Below are 16,564 nucleotides of genomic sequence, written 5' to 3' on the forward strand. Positions count from 1 at the left end.
TACCCAACCAGTACAGACATTTATGTTTCTACCATTTTGTGCATGTGTAGTATACACTGTTCATGTGACAGTAACAATTAGCATTGTTATCACACTACACTGAAGAATGGTTCAGAGTTACAGGTTGTAGAAATTGGCATTATTTTTATTTGTAAATTGCATCAGTTCTTTTGGTAGATTTGCCTGTATGTGGGATGAAAAAACCTGAGTTTCTGAAGAAAAACCTCCTCTACCTCTCTATGAGATCTGCTAACTCACCTTCAAACAAAAAAGCCCTTATAAAGATTCCCCTTGTCATAATGAGAATTAAGCTCAGGTCTCTTCCAATCAAAGGGTGCAATGTCCCATTCTTCCAGTTCTGCTATGAAGGTACTTTTATTCTAGAGGTTTTGGTGATGTGGACAGTGCAAAGCTCAACAAATGAGAAAGAGGAACTCTGTGTACTCATCAGCAAAACTATATATTGGATTTGCAGTCAGCTGGAAAATGTTGTTGATGTATAGAAGGAAGAGAGTAAGCAAAACAACGGAGCCTTGTTAAACCCTGATATTTGTCGTCGGAAAGTTTGAGGAGAAATATCCATCCACCATTGCACGCACACTGTGCTTGATACAAAGTTACAATCCAAATGCACAAGTCCTTTAAATAAGCCTTTTATGTCAAACCTGCTGAAATTCTAGAGAGAGAGAGAGAGAGAGAGAATAAGAGCAACCATTTAAGATTCTTACTTTTCCATGAATTTGTCCATCGATGACTGGCATTATTAAGATCACATATTAAGCAATATCAGCATGAATTCTGCTGATATTGCCTATATTAAGCAATATCAGCAGAATCCATGCTGGCAGTTTTATTTGAGAGACTTCAAAGTAGTGTAGAAGTTGGATGTTAATGGTTTCTCCGTCACTTTAAAAACTGGATGGTAAGTTGATGCCATAACTATTAGAAATAAGGGAGTTTGTAGCATTGACTGACTGTCTGAAGATTATTGGTATCAGTGATACTTAGTTGACAAGAGGAGGATGTCCTGGCAGAAACAGAAATTGAAGAGTTTACTATATTTTGGCAGGATAGTGAAGGTAGACAGGGTGATGAAGTGTTACTTATGGTAAGTGATGAGTTGGGACCCTCACATGAGGGAAATGTTACTGATGTCATTGAATATGTGGCATGAACTAGAAGTGGACAGGATATTCAATGGGGTGTTACTATAGATTAGTGGATATAGAGGATGATGAGTAGAAAATGTTTAGGCAAATTAGTTTTGCAAAATGAGTGATCATTGTGAGCAACATCAACCATAGCAGTATAAATTGGACAGAGGAAACAACATGCAATAATAAGGGAACTGAATTTCTTCAGAGGCTGTTGTGTTAGACAGCATGAGTTGAGGAGGGGGGGGGGGTTAAAGAGCAAGAGTTGTGGATTTAGTGCCTTAGAGGATCTGATCGTGACTGAGATATACCTTCCCCCATTTGGTGAGTGACCATGCAGTCCTGACTGGGAGAATGAAAAGGCATGCAGGAGTATCAAGGATGAAGGAATTTATGTGGAATTATAAGATGGGTAATTTTTAATAGACTTAGAAACCAACTAAGGAAAGTGCAGTAGATGGAAGAATTTGAAGGAAGAGAGATCAGTAATGCATTAGAGCTGGTCAAGAAATATTTGTTAGCAGCAGCAATAGCAAATTGCACTCTAGATGTCAGGAAGTATGAAGAAGTGAGATTTCACCATATTTTAAGGGAATGTGTTAAGGAAGAACTAACCATACCTTTGGTGTGGCTGTTCAGGAACTTCTCCTGTTATAAGCCTTAAATTACAGTGGAAGGAGGATTAGATAGGAAATGTATAGATAGGCATAGGTGGTGTTGGTTATTCATAACAGTTCTTCACAGTATAAACAACACTAAGAGAGAGAGAGAGGGTGTGGGGGGGTTATTTATTAAACTTACTAATATTTCACTGATTTTTCTACCAGGCATCTTTGGAGTGCAAATTACAGCTGTTGTGACTAGCCCACATTCTACTAGATAGTTACAAACACAGTTCAGATTGTAACAGAAAAGAACTAATGCCCTAACAAGCCATTCCTCTAGAGACTAAATAACCATAAAGTTACAGCCGTGCAAATTACATCTGTTGACTAGCCCACGTTCCACTAGATAGTTACAAAAACAGTTCAAATTGTAACAGATAAGAACTAATGCCCTAACGAGTCATCCCTCTAGAGCAGTGGTTCTTAACCGGTGTTCCCACCGGTTAAGAACCACTTGTTAACAACAAGTGTTCCGCAAGCTGGTTACATGTGTTCCACCAGTGAAAGATGTCGCATGACACAGTTCTGAGTGTAATTGGCTACTCTGAATAAACATGCCGAGTGAATTATTCCCGTTATAACAGAACAATTAACAATATTGGAAGAAAAGATTTCAAGTTACTTTCCTCCCTTAAATACACACAATTATGACTGGATACGAAATCCATTTGGAACAGTTAATACATCAAGTTGTGAATTTTCGTTACAAGAAGAAGAACAATTAGTTGACTTATCAACAGATCGTACTCTAAAATGAAATTCTCTGAAATAACTCTCGAGGAATTTTGGATTTTTGTCCAAGGCGAATGAATACCCAGCTCTCTCAACAAGGGCACTGAAAATTTTGTTACAGTTTTCAACATCATATTTATGTGAGCTCAGTTTCTCAATATTAACCAACATAAAAACTAAAAAGCATGAAAGACTTATTAATATAAACAAAGAGATGAGGGTAGCTATATCACATATTAGACCTGATATTGCTGAAATCTGCAAAAGCCGACAAGCTCTCAAGTATTGTATTAAAATAAATTCCATTTTTCTAAAAGGCAAGTCCATGCATATTTTTATTGTTAGTTTTATGACAATGCTTTTGGTGTTTCCCAAATTTTTCTTATAATCAAAAGTGTTCCATGACTTTGAAAAGGTTAAGAACCACTGCTCTAGAGGCTGGATAACCATAAAGTTAATTTCAAGAAGTTGGCTATTTGATCTCAGAATGGCTGTCTTTCATATCTTTGTTACTTATACTTTCATATAAGTAGTCTATGACCAATACTGACTTCGTTGTTGCAATGATGTCTTCCATTTAATCCTTTGCGAAGGAATATCCAGAGTATGGTCTGCCAGTCCCAGCTTGCCATATATAGATGATTTCAGATGTAATTTTTAATCTGCCTTAAAGAACACAAAAATTACATCTGCATCATCTATATGGCAAGTTGGTAGACCATCATCTGGATATTCCTTCACTCAGGATTAAATGGAAGAAGACATCTTTGTTACGTTGAAGTTGTAGGTCTCAGAGATTATTTTTAAAATTAGCATTGGCTGAAAAGCACTCCTAACCTCAACAAGTATAACTATTAATTTGCCTAGAGATCTAGGAGACAGTCATTCTGAGACCCAAATTAGCTTTTTGGTTATCTGGACCCACTAGAGAGGGTGCCCTGTTAGGACAATTAGTTATTTTTCATTTACAATTTAAACTGTTTCAACAACTATCTAGTTGAGTGTTGTGTGTTAGTCGCAGTTGTAATTTCTGCTCTGAAGATGCTGGATAGGAAACCAGCAAAATATTAACATGTTTAAATAAATTATATATATTTTATAATTTTTCTCTGTTCATTTATACTTCAGGGCACTGTTACAAAAAGATTTAGATGGGGCTGTTGCATAAGGGTATTGGAATGGAGGTATTAAACTATAGACTAATTTGTATTTTGCCTGTTGTTAAGATCTGGGAAAAATTGGTAAGAGCTAATATACAGAATTGGACAGATGAGGGCATGCTCTTGTTTTAGTAATATAGTTGCCTTTTATAAAGTAATGGTTTACTTTTATGAAGTAATTTATAAAGAAATGTATAAAGTAAAGGTGGATGAGGGAAAGGCATACAATGTTACGTTTTTGGATTTTGCAAAGACATTTGATAAGATACTGCATAAGTAACTTTAATTTTCAGCATGTCAGTTTAGATTTCAGGTTAGTTGATTGGATTGAAATTGACTTTCTGATTAGGTTAGGTTAACTTTTTCCAGAGTTATGCTGGAAAAAGTGCAGTGAGAATGGGAAAATATTCTTCTGGTTTATATAAAAGTTGTGAAATTAAGTTATTAAATAAAGGATAGAAATTCTTTTCAAGAATAATTTAATACAATTGTTCTTTATGATAAGCTGCTTAACATTCTTTTCAGACACAATACCAAGAAGCAAAACTATCTGCTGCTTCAGAACTTCAGGACTTCAACTACTTGGCAGCTCTGGAAGAGGATGATGACTATGATTATTCCACCTGTATTCTTTTGACAGACCAATCAGAAGAAACTTCTACTAATTCCAGTCTAATACATTCTCATAGTGATTCTGCAGATATAGGTGATGTAGCCAACTCCACATATAACATATCTACCTCTCCTGTGGTAAGTAAATTTCACTTCTGTTTTAGTACATGTTATCATATCAGTGGATTTCCATGGGGTGAGTTTTTGATATCAATTCCACATTAGGCCAAAAAAACTAATAGCATATCAGTGCCATATGTAAATAGAAGATGAGAAAAAGGCAGAAACCTGTTGATGTGCTTTATTAAGTAGGTTCCCCAGCAGCTATCCTTGGGAAATAGTTCATGAAAAACAAGCTGTCTCAAAGAATAGAGTTACTTGGAATGAATAGAGAAGATATTTAGTCTTCTTGCAGATAGTGTGTGAAAGAGAAGCATCCTCTCATCTCCATAATTTTTATGATGAAAGATGAGCAGTTGTTATTTGTCTTTTGACAGGCTTAGAAAAAAATGTTCAGGTAAATTCTGCCTGTGGAAGCAGCTGTAGAAACAGGCTATACGTGAGACAGTGGTCCCTAAACTGCTCTTTTTTCTGGATAGCATCAGAGATCTTTAGGGAAGCTTTCTGTTCTTCAGCTCCAGTGGCAAAATAATATTCTAAGGTTTGGCATATTTGGGATTTGTACAAAATTAACAACTGGACATGAAGAGTTTTGCATTGGACAGAAATGGATTAAGTTTTTGGAAGCAAAAGCTCGAGATAAATATGAGTCAAAAAAAAAAAAAAAAAAAAAAAGATCAGATCTTATCTAGAAATCTCAACATTATTAAAAGTAAGGAGAATGAAACCAGTCATCTATTAATAGAATTTCATCTTGATGAGAGAGAAGGTCACTTATATAGGAAGAAGAGGATGTGTTAAAGATCAGAACCATGAGGAACTCCTACATTGTAGGGAAGTATGAGGAAAAGGAAGTTTTATGTGATAAAGTTAGATGTTCTTGGAAATCTAGTAAAAGTTTCTTTACATCTTTGCACAGTTGCACATGTCCAGAGGTAAGTGATGCAGCAAAGGTAAATGTGCTGTGGATTGAGAAGTAAAGAATCCTTATTGGTTGTTACTCATTGCTTGGTGGAATATCCAGTACTCAGTAAAGCTGACTGTTAATGTTCTTTCTGTTATTTTCTGATTGAAGGACGGTAAGCAGATAGCAGTTTGATGGTAGACTTTAATTTTATGCTTGCTTCTATGATGTGGAGTATATACTAGCCAAGTGTAAAGACAACGTAGAAAAAGTAATAGTTCAGAGCGCAACTTTGTAGTATTACATATAGAAAGGCTTAGGTGTCATTGTTGTAATAGATTTCACGGTGTGATACGAACACAGATGGATAAGAAAATAAATATTTATTAACTTAGAAGCTAATATTTTGCTAGTATTATATCCAGCATCTTCAGAGCACACAACACAAAGTTTGTTATAAAAGCAGGACAACCACAATCCGGTTTAACAGTGGGGCTAGTATAAGTAATTGCAGCGTGCAACACAAGACTAAAGTTCTAATATAGCGCCATCTAGGTTTAAAAAAAAAAAAAAAAGTTCAAAAAGTTTTGAAATAGTAGTTCAAATGATAGTCTTAGAAAGTTTAAAAAATAAAATAAAAAATAAATAAAAGAAAACAAAAGTAATAAATATTAATTTGGTCTTAGGATGACTGTCTCCCAAATCTTTGGTAGATTTATACAGCCATACTTGTTAAGGTTTGGAGTATGTTTTAAGGCTTCTGTGCATTACTTTTGTTGCATAACAAAAGTAATGCACAGAAGCTTCTATGTGATATAAATTTTCCTCCATCTAATCCTATGTGAAGGGATATCCAGAGCATGGTTTGCCAGTCCCAACTTGTCATACAGATGATTACTGATGTAATTTTTGTGTGCTTCAAGGTGGATATTAACTAATCTACTGGTCTGTCCGAACTAGGCTAAAACTGCAGGCACAAGGAACTTAACGTATTTACTCAAATATAACTCGCACCCCTGATTTTACTTTATGAAAAAAGAAATGAAAGAGTTTCACATATACCTCGTACATGAAAAAAAGTTTAAACACTTTCACTCTCTCAGGGCCGGAAGTAGCGATAATGAATAGGAGATTCTTGGTTACCCATCAGTTTTTTGCTAAAAACTTTAGTTTCTGAAAATCCCCACATATATCTTGCAGAATGAATTTTTAACTTTAATTTTGGGGGGAAAAGTGCAAGTTATATTCGAGTAAATACAGTATACACTCCAGGATGTTCAAGAGTATACAGATGATGAGGGTATGAATACCAATCTTTTTAATACTACACTCAAATTGTGAAAGGGCACTTGGGAAAAATGTTCCATTTCTTCAGCCAGAAGGGTTTGAAAGAATCTGCAAAATCTGTGAAAAAACTCTGTTCAGGTAATATCCTGATAGAAATGATATCACAACCTCAATAGCAGCATCTCTTTTATGCAACATCTATTGGGAATATCAATCACAGTCACACCATAAAACTCTTAATTATTCTCAAGAAGTAATTTCGGAATGAGATCTCCTCGATGTACCAGATGAGGAGTTCTGCTTTGAAATGAAAGATCAGGATGTGACAGCCATGAGGGATTACTCATAGGTAGAGATAGATATTGAAAGCAGAACTCCTCACTTTGACACTTTCAATACCCCTAAACCACCACCATCTGTGAAAGCAGAATGTCGAAACTGCTCAGTTAGACTCTACATCCCAAACCCTTTACAATTCTTTAAATGCCAAAAGTGTTGTCATAGCTATGCCATCTGTGCTCGATGTGGCAGTAAAGATCACAAAAACAAAAGATCTTTGGTTTGAGGACACATTGTCGTTGATCGCTGAATTTAGCACTCCTGTAATTATATTAGAGCAAATTTTAGTGTATTTAGTATTTTATAACATATTTTTAAGATATTTCAACAATAGGTATAAGTTTAAAATGTCGACAAAAACACACAAGAAAAGTAATGCTGAAAAGAGCTCCCCCTGGCAAGAATAAGAGACTAGCCCCACTAATAAAGTTATTGGAGTTGTAAAAAAGTTGTAAAGTTGTAAAAAAGTCAAAGCGTTTAAATGAGCATAGGAAGAAAATGAAAATTAAGCTGCAAAATAAGAAACGACAAAGCACTGAAATCAGGTAAGGGACGTTATTAGTAAAAAGAAAGAAGTTATTTAGTATGGTGACTATAATAAAAATGCTATTGATGAGTGAGTTATGACTTCGAGTTTTCCTGGAGCAAAAATTAAGAATATAAAGGAAGTAGGTACTAATGACTTAACTAGCAATAAGTTCAGTATGAGAATGGACATGAAAGGGTTGTTGGAGGAGGCAAGAGTGAGAAAGTGAAAATCATCAGTACTTTACTTTGATGTGATAAAAATTAATTAAGAAGAAGAGCTATGATGGCAAATGATTTGATGTGTAGGCTGTGTAGAAGGAATGAATGCGAGTTTTTGGATGTGTGTGGTGTGAATTTGAGGGAAGATTGGATTTGTATAAGAGGGATGGTCTACACCTGAATGCGTTTGGTATCAGGAGTCTAGAAAAACTAATAACTGGTATGAGACCTAGCACAGAGAGTCAGGGAAACTAAATTATAAAAGTGAGAATGTGAGTTTAAGAGCAACAACGTTATATAATTCTGTTAATGACAGGAATGGGCTTTGTTGTGGAAATGTTGAAGAGGAGAGAACGATTTCAAACTTTGTGTTCGTCCGGTTTGGACCCATCAAACTTGTGCAAAGATGTCTACATGTGTAAGGCACTAGAGAAGAATAGAGATCTTCAAGTTGTCCAACTGTGTCAATCAAACTGCAGACGAGTATACAAAAGAACATGCAGGTAGATTATTATGTCTGTACATGAATGCTAGAAGTATCAGAAACAAAGGGGTAGAGTTTGTGTTGCCTTAGTCAATATGGTGGGACCTCAGATTGTAGGCATTAGTGAGACCTGGCTATCACAATCAGACATACTAATTAGTATCGAGTGTAAAGGGTACAGTATTTTTAGGAAGGATAGAGAGAATAGGAGAGGGGGGGGACATGCTACTAATGATATTGGATGAATTGAATCCATTTAGAGTTGAGACCTATGATTATAGTACTACTAACAGTATTTCATGTGGCAGTGAGTTTGCTGCTATCTGTTGTGAGGTAGAATCTAACAAGATCAATTACATAGTTGGGTGTTGTTATAGACCTGGGAATGGTTGTTAGTGATGATGAAATGCATCGCCAAATAGACAAGACAAATGCGAAAAGAATAATCATAATGGGAGACTTTAATTATCCAAATATTGATTGGGTGGCAGTAGAATTTCATGAAAAGAATGAAAATGCATTTATTGAGCTGTTGCAGGACAACTTCCTCATGCAGCATGTGACAGAAGGAATTCCAGTTTAAAGAGTGTTAGATTGATTATAGTGTCAGAGGGCTTTAAGTTAAAGATGTAACTATTCTGCATCTGGTTGGTGACAGTGATCACTCGGTACTCACTTGAGAAGTGACTAAGTTTATGAATGTTGCATTCAGAAAAGGTTACATGCTGAGCTACAAAGCAGGAAATTGTGACCAACTGAGGAGTATACTGAGTTCAGTGGAGTGGGATCAGTTGATGAATGGGAAGAATATCGACAGTGCATGATAACCATTTAAACTGATCCCACTCCACTGAACTCAGTATACTCGTGTGGTTGGTCACAATTTCCTGCTTTGTAAAGCACTGCCTGCAGTGTAATTTTGTGCAGCCTGCCTGTAGGTTTTGATTTTCACAAGCGAAAAAATAAAATAACAATTTGAATCAAATGCATATTAGATATTTTAATTCTTTCACTAATCGATAATCTCAATGTTGGTAATTTTATTTGGTGTTTTTACATCACTATATACCCGTGTGTTTTTCAAATATTAGATGTGTCAAAGATGCTTTCTCACGCTTGTTTTGTTCCATTGCGCATGCTTCGGGCACTCATGGGGAACTTGAGTTCGCAATTAGTTTTGTTCGTTTGTTCAGCTATCGAGATTGTGTCGCTGCTGCTTACCAAATTACTAGATACGCATTGTGATGTGCCCTTCGGGAAATTTTTTTTTTTTTTAATGCGGTCTAAGGTTGGACAGCCCTGATTAATTAATGTTTGACAGACCTGATTTAAACAATATTTCTCCCTTCTGCGTGCATACCCGTCCCGAGGATAAGGTGACTAGCCCTATGCCTCCCAGTAGCTGCGTGTGTTAACAGGGCCGGTTTGCCTCCTTGCGGGAGGAAAACCCTGCTGTCCATGCCCAACACCGCTGGCTAACTTGGCTATGACTGAAAAAGATCCTTAGGCTCCTCACGTCGGTGATGGGAATCGAACCCAGGACACTCCTTTCTCAAGCATTTGATTGCAAAGCGCATAGCCACTTGGCTAACCACATGGACTTGAACAATACTTAGATGAAGCAATATCAGAGTGTGTCCCAAGAGTTCGAAGAATAAATAGGGTAGAATCAAATGGATGTATAATCTCATTAAGCAAAAGATTCATTAGAAAAGGATGATGTGGAAGGAATACCATGTGCATAAAGATGATGTCCATTATGAACTTTAAGCAGCAGGCTAGAATTGTCGCAACTGTTGTATGGAATGAGTATGAAAAGAAACAGATGCAGAAGAGGTTGTTCAAGTAATGAGTGCCCATTTTGTTAAAAGGTATCAACCTAGTGTATGTGACATTGAGCTCACTGGTACCTCTTCACTGGATGAAATTCAGGTGTGTGAGGATGAGATATTAGAGATGTTGCATAAACTGAGTAAGAATTCAGCAGTTGGGACTGATGAGATATCAGTACATGTGCTAAAAGAGTGTTCAGCTGAACTGGCTATTCCTTTGACCCTGCTGTTTAATATTACTCTCAGAACAGGGAAGATTCCACAGGAATGAAAAGAATGTATGGCAATTCTATTGCATAAGGGTGGTGTAAAGACTGATGTATTCAACTATTGACCAATTAGTATGTCAGGGGTGAAGGTTTTGGAAAAATTGATTAGGGCTCATATTCAAAAATGGGTTGACATTGAATCTCTACTTTGCAATGAGCAACATGGGCTTACTAAGAGAAGGTCATGTTTTAGCACTTGCTCACATTCTATAACAATGTTACCATTGAAGTAGACAAGGGGAATGGATACACCATGATACTTTTTGATTTTGCTAAGGCTTTTGATAGAATACAGCATGGTAGACTGTTGCATAAATTAGAGAATATGGGTTTGGATTATAGAATATTAGTGTGAATAAGAAGATGGCTGACTGACAGATATCAAAAAGTGTTATATGGGGGATGTGAGTCTGCAAGATTTAAGGTAACCAGTGGTGTACCGGAAGGATCAATGCTTGATCCACTGTTATTCAATTTATACACAGGCGAAAGCCATGACATATCAAGACCTTTATGATCAATTAGAAATAAAGGAAGGACAGAGAAAGATTTATTGATTGGCAAAATGTAGAAATAAGGCATCAAAGGACATCTTACATATAAAGCTGATCAAAGACTCTAGAGGAAGGGTATTAAGGAGGGATGTGGATATAAGAAACAGATGGAGAATATACTTTCAAGGGATTTTGAATGAAGAAAATGCAAGGACTCACAGAGAAGATGGGGAGCCTTATGAGGGGATGGTGCAGAACATTTATTTATTTATTTATTCATATGGAGTTTCCTCCCTTTTTCTCCCCTGTCCCTATTGGGGCGAGTTGAGCCCCCTCATGGGAGGGTTAAATGTTTATGGCTGTAGATCCGTGTGTGTTCAAGGGGCCGGTTTGCCTGCTTGCGAGAAAAAAAACGCCAGAAAAAACTTAGCTATGGAACACTTTTGATTTCATTGTGTCAGTTGCTTTCTCTAAAGCCTCAAAAAGTTCCTCCACTTCTACCTTAGTAGAACCTTCTGTGGAATCATAAGTACAAATAAGTCTCATTCTCCAGTTCCCTATTCCGATATTTGCCCACATCAATAAACTTGATATTGTCTGCCATTCAAGACAATTAGCCACTCATATTTAGTGTTGCATACTATAGCTACTTCTTTTCCCTGATTGTTATTGCCTCAATATATCATTTTGTATTTATTGCTTAGAAAGATGTTACCAGTTTTTGTCTTTTTTGTTTCAGTTACCCTTATTATGTCTATCTGGTATTTATCCAGTTCTTTAGTCAGCTCCATTTCTTTGCCATTCAGGCTTCTTATGTTGACAGTACCAATCTTGAACTCTGGTGATGTTGAGTTGTGGTGTGTTTCAGGATTTGTTCCAGTAGGTGACTTTACTGTTTTCCCTAATTCCTGGCGAAAACAACAGGGGCCTTGTTTATCTGGGTGATTCTCCAGTCAGCATGAAATTCTGTCATGTTGTGACATCATTTTATTTGTAGTTTTAGCCAATAAGAATACAGTTTGGTGGGCTAAATCCCAAATTTCCAGCCTATTCTCATTTGTTCAGTATTCAGGTAGATACCTAAAGGGTGCACCATGAAAAGGTGAGGATTGCACATTAGGTCAGAAACCATGGTCAGTTCTCTGCATTCCTTTAACAGCTATGTGGAGATCTCCTCTCAATTATACAGCTTTCACCCTTAAGCACTCTGCTATATGAACTTTGAAATTCAAGTTTCTATCCATTATAATGATGAGTTTCCTGGCCTTATCAGTTTCTTGTAGCATAACCCTGCTAATGTTGGAAATCTCATCATGCCAAAGTGCGTACTTTTACGCTTACTAGCATTGAACTGATAGCCATTTTCATTTGCCCAAATTTTCAGCCTATTCAAATCATTCTGTAAGTGCTGGATATCACTAACATCTCTGATTGCCTTGCCTATCTTTGCACCATCAGCAAACAGTTGAACATCTCCTGTTAGATTCCTCCTAATATCATTAATGTATAGATTGAACAACAAGGGTCCTAGGTCTGTTTCCTGGGGTTCACCAATAGTCACCTTAAATCTGACAGATTCACACCCACTATATACTATTTTCTGATACTTTTCCTTCATCTGCCTGATCATCCAAGTCAACAGTTTATATTTCAAATCCACATTCTCTAGTTTATGCAACAGCTTTTCATGTCGTATCCTATCCAATGCCATAGCAAATTCCAACAACCATACTATACCAGGTATACCTACCTAGTATAGTATGGCCATTCTCATTTATCTAAGTTATAACATTGTTTTAAAATATGAACAAATTGGTAAAACATGACCTTCTTTTAGTAAACTCGTGATTTTCTTTGCAGGGTATAGCTTGTCTGTTCAACCCATTTCTGTATGAGAGTTCTTACCAAGTTCTCTGAATTTTCACGACCACACCAGAGATACTGGTAAGTCAGTAGTTAGACATATCTGTTTTTGTCCCACCCTTGTGCAATGGAACTATCTCATACATTCTTTCCATCCTGTGATAACTTTCATGAGCTGAAACTCAAGTTATGCAAATATTTGAAAGGTCTAGCCAATTTGACTGAACATTACTTTAGCATACTATCTGTCTGTATAGCCGAATTCTTATCCAAGTTATGCATCAGCTCTTCAACCTCATTCTCATGCACTTTTATCTCTTCATTCAATGTAGTAATAGCACTGTACACCATGTTACGTACACTATTAATATATCTTAACAATTTGTTTTCATACTTCAAATTAGCTTTCCGTACAGTATTCATAACTTTTCTGGCCTATGATTTATATACTTGCTAACTTCTTTCACTCTTCTTCTTCTTATGGATCTCTTGCTTAATAAGGTTGCATATTCATTTCACTATTTCTTCTTCAAACTCTAGGGACACTATCTGATATTGCTTCATTTAAGTACTTTTCCGAAGATTCCCATATTGCTTATATCGTTCTCATTAAAAGCAATATGGGAATCTTGTACAGGTTATATTCTGAACTATAAAGCTGGAAATTATGACCAACTCAAAAGAATACTATATCCGATTTTAACATCTATATCATTAACTACCTCTCAGGAAAGTACAGAATGATCGCTATCACCAGCTAGTGGTAATTAGTCACATTTCTCAATGAAACCCCTCGTGATGCTATGATCAGATCTTAGTCTTTGACCTTCAGTTCCTTTTTTCACATACTGCATGAGAAAGTAGTCTCACAACAACAATCCAATAAATTTTCCTTCATTCTTAATGGATATGAGATTTGTCATATCCAGTCAATGTTTGGATAATTTAAGTCACCCATAATGATCACTCATTTAATACCCATCAGAATAATTTGGCAATAGATTTCATCATCTCTAACAACTGAACTGCATATCTGTATCAACACCCCACCATATATGGAGTGATCAGAATTGAAGTATCCCTGTTTAAGGCCTTGTGGAGCACCACCCAGTGACCCAAATGCTACAAAACTTTGCAGGAATACATTGGGTGTCATGCGGAAGCAATGTCGTGGGGGGGAGGGAGGGACAGAATTTACCAACAGGGGCACCATGTTGTGTACTGAATGTAGGTGTTACTTTTCTGTGTATGTGTGTGTAAAGAGAAAAGTGACACAAGCATAAATAACACATTTTGATTCACTTCCATTATGCATTCACTGGCTGTACTGTTCAATGTGCTACCCTTCCTGGTACATCATAAACTGCATCCTTGCACACTGTGTTTATCTGCAGAATGCAGCTGGTCAGGACTAATGTTGTGTACATGCTGTGTTATGCTGTCTTTCAGCACTGGCAAGTTATCAGAATGATTCCTATAAATCCTGTCTTTGAGAAATCTCCAGAGCCAGAAGTCATGGGGAGTCAGAGCAGATGAATGAGGTGACCATGCAGTGGGAAATGCACAGCTGATCACTTTGACTTCCATGAAATGTTCTCGAAGAATCTTTTGGACAGATGTGGGGTGGGCCCCATCCTGCATGAAAATGACTGAATCCATTCTGCATACAGGCGCTGCTGTAGCTGTGTACAACAAAATTGTTTTTATTACAGGACCCGACTTAGGAATGTCCTCAAGGAAGAATAGTCCAATAGTAAATGAAGCTGTAAATCTACATCATACAGAAGTTTGAGTGAATGCAAAGGAATTTGTTTGGTTGTATGCAGGTTTTGTGTAGCCCCCACCTTGTGGTTGTGGGTATTCACAGCTCCATTCAGGTAAAAATGAGCCCCATCTCCCCCACAAAATCAACCACAGCCATGTAGCATCCAACTCCATTCATGCAAGTAACATTAAAGCGAATGTCACTTGGCTTTCAAAGTCATCTTGAAGGGGTAGAAATGCAGATGCTTCCATATAATTTTCCAGACAGTTGTGTAAGACACATCCATGTGTCTTTATACAGCACATGCTGCATGAACCAACTCTGCTATTCATGTTCTGCTCCACAATGTCAGTAGCAACTTCATTCAGTTGTGAACTGATTGGTTTGCAACCTCTGCCAGGGGTAACTCCCAATGATCCCGTTTCTTAGAACAAGTGATCATTCATTGCAGAGCACATAGAGATAGTGGTGCTCATCTGCATTTGTGTTGGTAGTAGTACAGCTTCACAAGTGAATCACCCTGGGACAAGGTTAGTGGCATTACTGTGGATGGTATTAACAACCAGAATGAAGAAAAAAATCCTGTGCCCATCTTTTTAAACTTTCCTGGCACCTACTGAGTTATATTTGGTGTTTACAATATCCCTGGTAGTGAATTTTGAACTACTTTTTTCCCTCATATATCACTTCCACATGATGCACACAATATTCCTGAAATTTTTTCTGTATTTGGATGGCTGTGTGGTGCCCAACCAGGCCTTAAACATGGATACTTTACTTATGATCAACCGGTATTTCAAATTTAGCATCTTAGGAATGAGAGAGGAGAGAAGTACTACTAATGATATCAGACAACTTGATCAATATCAAATACTATACTTTGTATAGTATTTGATATTGATATCGACACTCAATCCCAGCTACAACATCTGATTCTGCTAGCTAGGTTTAACTAACACAAACAATCTTAAGCCACAGCATATTCAATACCGCAACAAATTCCACTCCCCCTTTGTTTCTGATATTCCTTGCATTTGTGTATAGACATGACCAATTACCACCTGGCTTTTTCTTATATGTAAATCTGCAGTCTGCTTTGCCTTTTGGACAACTTTCTCTTTTCCCTCACCAGATGCATAACCATGCTCAGTGCCATTCACATCACATTTTGCATACCATAGCTGAACTCTCTCACACACACACACACACACACACACACACACATTCCCATCATTCCTCCCATGATCTTGTTCTTCTGACTCTCTGCATTAGGTCTCACACAAATAAGTGGTTTTTTTTGTGCTCCTAATGCCAAATCCATTCAAGTGTAGGCTATCTCTCTGATACAAGTCTTTTCTGTCATCAGGTGCACTCTACACATCTAAAAACTCACATTCATTTTTGCTATACAGACAGCTCATTGAATCATTATTATAATAGCACTCCTTCTTGACTTGGTACAATCATACCTCAGTAGCAAACTAACAGTTTCAGTTTTTACTCTCTTACTTTTCTTTCTTGCTTCTTCCAACAGACCTTTCATATCCTCTCTACTATATTTGTTGCTAGTTAAATCATTATTTCCAACAGAACTACAATATCTTTTCTGTTTTTTCTATTATGTTTGCGAAATCTTTAATTTTTGCCCGTGGGAAAGCTAGAAGTAGTGACTCCATTAGCAAGTGCAAATTTTGATTGAATTGCCTTTACCATATTACTTATATTTTATTTAACTTGTTCTTTATATTATTATTATACTAATTTCTGTGCTTTCCTATGTCTTCTTGTTCCAATAATTTTTCTTATCCTAAGTTTCTTTAACTTTTTTCGCTTTTGGGATATTTCCAATGTCATTATCCTTGGTTATATTACCCACATTTCTGCTCAACTGTACAAAGGTTCACCTAACTAATCAACCTTTCCTTTGCCTTGTCATGGCCAGTTTTTGGCACCACATTTAAGACTATTGAAAACTAACAATATTTCTACAGTTATATTCCTAAATGGACTAATACAGTATGTCCACTAAAAACTAGGATAATATATTCAAGATATACCAGCTAATCTAAGAAAACACTCAATATTTCAACAAAAATCACAGAGTTTACAGGAACTTCGTAACAGCACATCTACACGC

At 36.7% G+C, this 16,564-nt stretch overlaps 1 protein-coding gene across 3 annotated transcripts in view; it reads left to right on the plus strand.

Annotated features, from left to right (window-relative positions):
* LOC150096456 (pleckstrin homology domain-containing family G member 5-like) overlaps nt 1-16,564 on the plus strand; it is a 322,023-nt gene that overhangs the window by 240,926 nt on the left and 64,533 nt on the right. For all 3 annotated transcript variants that reach the window (XM_090408400.1, XM_090408402.1, XM_090408401.1), the window contains one exon: nt 4,237-4,461. In XM_090408400.1, coding sequence (XP_090264526.1) covers nt 4,237-4,461 — 225 coding nt within the window. The remainder of the gene's footprint in view (nt 1-4,236; nt 4,462-16,564) is intronic.

This window comes from Typopeltis vanoorti, chromosome 18 (assembly GCF_054136105.1).
Source record: "Typopeltis vanoorti isolate ZY-2024b chromosome 18, IOZ_Tvanoo_1.0, whole genome shotgun sequence".
Classification (NCBI taxonomy): domain Eukaryota; kingdom Metazoa; phylum Arthropoda; class Arachnida; order Uropygi; family Thelyphonidae; genus Typopeltis; species Typopeltis vanoorti.